Here is a 4,137-nt window from a genome sequence, read left to right on the forward strand (position 1 = left end):
CTTTTTTCGATGGCATGTTTTCTATGCAGCCAAAGCATGACAACTCAAAATCATTCCGCTTTTCTTTGAAATTACAGATCTTCTCGAAACTCCTACAGCGTCTTCATTCGTTCTTCGCACTCTCGTTTCTACACCCTCAAAGTCTGCGAACACGATTTTCCTGGCAGAAGCACCCTCCTCTGGAGATGTGGCCTTGGGGTGGGGCTGGCGGACACAAGCAGGCCCCTGGGCGCGAGGTGAGAGCTGCGTATAACCCCAGCACCTGAATGCCCTCTGACCCTCCAGAGGCAAACACCAGTGACCCGCTAGTTCGAAGGACTCAGGGAGTGGCAGGGCCCAGGGGCGGAGAACAAGGACAGCGAGGCACAAAACAGTGCCCGGTCGGACGCAAACCGGGAGATGAAGTTGGACAGGACCCGGTCACCTGCCCAAAACGCGCGTGAAGGCGAGGACGGCCTCCAACCCAGGCTGCTCGCCCAGGGTCCGGGATCCCAAGCGGGCTCAGGCCCGGCGCCCCGGCGCTACCAAAAACACGACCCCGAGAGAAAAACGCCCCCGCCACGCCAGGAGCGAGGCCCGGCGACACAAAGAAAACTAAAAAGGCCCCGGCGGCGGAAGGGCTGAGCTCGTCATACTTACCTTTCCCGCCGCCGAACTACCGTGGCCGCAATTCACCCACCGGCGCCGCTCACGCGCGCAAGTACACCCCAACCGGAAGCGGCTCTACGCCCCGCCCCCATCCGCCTCGACGGCGGCGTTCCCGCCAATCACCAACAAACTCACCGCTGCCGCAGAGCTTTCCCGGACATCCATTGGTTGCATAATTGCGTAGCCGGGATTGGTTGGAAAGCGCCACGTCCCCGCGAGCGCGCCGGGTTGCGTGGACCGGATTCCCGCCCAATTCTAGTCCCTGGGCCTGTGGCATGGCCGCACCAGCCCCCTACTCCGGCGGCATGTGGGCGCGGCTGCCCAGCCGCCACGTCTCCTTGCACAGCGCATGACTCGGTCTCCACCGGGCTTTTCAGATTACCATCTCGTTATCTTCCTGCGCACAGCACAGGTTGTTTTCGTCGATTTTATCAGTCACCATCCCAGCTCCTCCTTTCCCTCCACTACCGTTCTAGTCTGTGTCGGCTCCATTTCCCTCCACTCCCTCTCATATCTTGCCCTCCGGCCACCATCATCCCCGCATTCCCTAAGAGCCTGCTTGGTCACATGCCTCTGGTCTTTGTTCATCAACAGGCTTCGTTCGCCTGAATTAAGTACGTTTTTCAGATTCTCTGCCCCGCGAGCTCCAACAGAAGTCCCGGTTCAAAAGTTAGCTTTAGAAGCCTTTCCTGACCCACTCAAGAAAGAAAAGTTAACGCGTGGAGTCGATTTGGACTCATTACTCCGGCAGAGCCCTCTGCCATGAGTCATCGACTCATAGTGACCCCATAGGGCTTTTGTTGTCTGAGCAGGCTGTTGGGGTCAAACCCTGACCTTTCAGGTAGAAAGGAAAGCTTTAACACTGTGCCGCTTCTTTCGTGACACCAAGCATAATATGGCGATGGGTGTGGGTTTTCATTTGCCTCCATACCACTTTGTAGGGAGCTATGGTGATCGGTTCAAACCCCACCGGTGGTTCCATGGGAGGAAGATGGGGCAGTCTACTTCCCTAAAGATTTACAACCTTGGAAACCCAGTGGGGGTCGCTATGAGTCGCAATCCACTCCATGGCAGTGGGTTTGGTTTTCAGGTATACCACTTTGTATTCCTATCTTCGCCCACCTTTCAAACTTTATGATAAAATGCTGCTTATACGTTCATCTTTCTCTAGACTAAGCTCCAGGGTAGAGATCTTACTGATTTTTCTATCTATGGCTCTGAGCTCTCCGACCAAGTCAAAGTAAATGCTCAATAATATTACGCGAACTGAGTAAGTGGGACCCAGAAGGTTGCCTGTCTCTCGTTAAAGAGAAACACTGAAAAGTAGTCACTTATTCATTCCTTTTCATTTCGTGAAATTGAAACAAGTATTTATAACGAGGTGATGTTCACAACGCAGAGTATAAGTCTAAATTCTTAGCACATAAAGTAAATAGTTTAAAATCTAGTTGAGGAAATAAGTTGTATACACATTTTTAAATAATGAAATACAAAGCAAGTCAGTTTATTAAAAAAAAAAAAAAAAAAAAGTTCACTTTTAAGTGCCAAGAGGTTAGCAACTAATGCTCCAGGAATTCAGACAAAGGAGTGACTGTAAGCCTCGGTGGTAGCCAGAGAGCTTCATAAGAACTGGTGACTCAGGCTGGAATATGAAAGTCCCAAATGGACTGTGCAGAAGAGAAATGAGGAACAAGGGCAAGTGGGATGTAAATTCTCAGGCTTGGTAAGGGATGAAGGAGATGGGAAAAAGTGGGCCAGGAAGGGAAAGAGCAGAGGTAGGTTCCCTGGAGAACCAATCTGAGGAGGCTGAACGGAAGGCAGGGGGGATTGTGGGCCTTCCTCTGAAGATTTTTAAGGCTGTGCCAATGTGGGGTGTGGAAGGAGGTTGAAAGTAGTTTTTTTTTTCAAGGAGACACATCTCCTAATAGGGATTAACTATAGGAACAGGCTGTTTCAAGACGAATTATTATTTTTTAAAAATGTCCCCTTGAAATCAGGCACTGTGCTAGGTGTTGTTGAACCCACAATGAAGAGGACATGGTCTCTGCCTTCAAGGAACTGCAGCCTAGTGGGAGGACCATTCATTCTGGAAGATCCTGATGGAGGCTGGATGAGGAAATGGGGTTCTGTCAGAGATGAGGCCCTTGTGCCCTGAGATTCTGTGTGAAGGGCCTGAGCTAGGCAGGACAAGGGACAGGAAAATGAACAGGTAATTTTTGAAAGTGGAAATAAGTCCTGGACTTAGTGACTGGTTGGGTGAAACAAGGAAGACACAGCACTCAAAAATTAAAAGTTTTAATCATGGGAGTCTGTGATAATGAGCCAGATGATTGGAAGATGAGGGAAATGGTAAGTTGAGTCTATGGTGACGGCAGAGCATCTGAAGAGAAAGAGCCAAGAGGCTGGGGGATATTCCTGAACTTAGGAGAGGGGTCAGTGACCAGGAGGCAGTGATGTAGCCATGAGAACAGGTGAACATTTGGAGGAGGAAAAAGCAGATTAGGCTTCATGGGAGCCCCAGAGTTAGAAGACAGGTGGAGGGGGAAGAGGACTTGAGGGGTGACACACATAAGCAATGTCACCCTAGGCTGCACTCAAGGCTCACCCAGCCCTGGAGTCTGTCTCTGAGAGAAGCACTAAAGCCCTGTTTGTGGCAGGTATGATAGTGTCAATCTCTAAAGGGTGATGTTCTCCTTCAGGTGACCCAGCTCCACTCACATGCTGCTCCTGAACATTCACTTCACAAATCAGGGTATTGAGTGTTTCCTATGTGCCAGAAACTTCTGAGATAACAGCAGCAAAAAAATGGATCAAACTGTCTCATGGTGCTTATATTCTGGTTGTAGGGATGGAATAGCTGAGACGGTTAATGAAGGAGATAAAAAGTTAAAATATATTGTAAGTGGAAGAAGCCTGTCTTAAAAAGGTACATATTGTATGATCCCACTGTGGTGCAGTGAATTACTTGGTATGGAATTTCTAGCCACAGTCTTTGTAACTAACACCGGATTACTGGGTGGGACCATGCAAATAAGGTGTGTAGAACTCTGATGTTGGGATTGGTTAGTTTTGTCACTCTGCTAGGCTTAAAATGAGCCTTCCTAGAGGCAGAGAGGGGATCTCACTGCCATCAAGAGAGAAGAGCTAGAGGTGAAGTAGAGTGTGTTCTTGGACCCAAGATCCCTGCTCTGGACCTCCTTGGCAGAGGCACCCAGCAGAGAGAGATGCCCAGTGGAGAGAGCCCCAGTAGAGAGAGATAGTCACAGTGGAACCAAGAGGCATAAGAGAGATGGGCAGGTTTACCTGGCCCACAAAGTGAGAAAGCTGAGTTCCCTTGGGCAGGAGACTTGCTGATGGAGTGGGGTACACTAGGTATACCTATCAGTAGAGCTGAAAGAACTTCGCACCACTTGCCCAAGCAGGGCATAGGCCAGGCTGAGAGGCCAACGGCCAGAGAGGCATGTCTGAGGGCACAGCAGAGGGAAGACT

The 4,137-nt window shown here is 50.1% G+C and overlaps 1 protein-coding gene across 1 annotated transcript in view; it reads right to left on the minus strand.

Annotated features, from left to right (window-relative positions):
* Positions 1–305: 305 nt before the first annotated feature.
* Positions 306–4,137, minus strand: part of FAM71F1 (family with sequence similarity 71 member F1) — a gene marked incomplete at its 5' end in the record, with an annotated part of 37,806 nt that continues 33,974 nt past the window's right edge. Inside the window, 2 exons of the mRNA XM_007955424.1 lie at positions 306–424; positions 784–916. Of these exons, the coding sequence (XP_007953615.1) occupies positions 306–424; positions 784–916 (252 nt within the window). The remainder of the gene's footprint in view (positions 425–783; positions 917–4,137) is intronic.

This window comes from Orycteropus afer, unplaced genomic scaffold, assembly GCF_000298275.1.
Source record: "Orycteropus afer afer isolate SDZICR_OR568_19922 unplaced genomic scaffold, OryAfe1.0 scaffold00501, whole genome shotgun sequence".
Lineage (NCBI taxonomy): Eukaryota > Metazoa > Chordata > Mammalia > Tubulidentata > Orycteropodidae > Orycteropus > Orycteropus afer.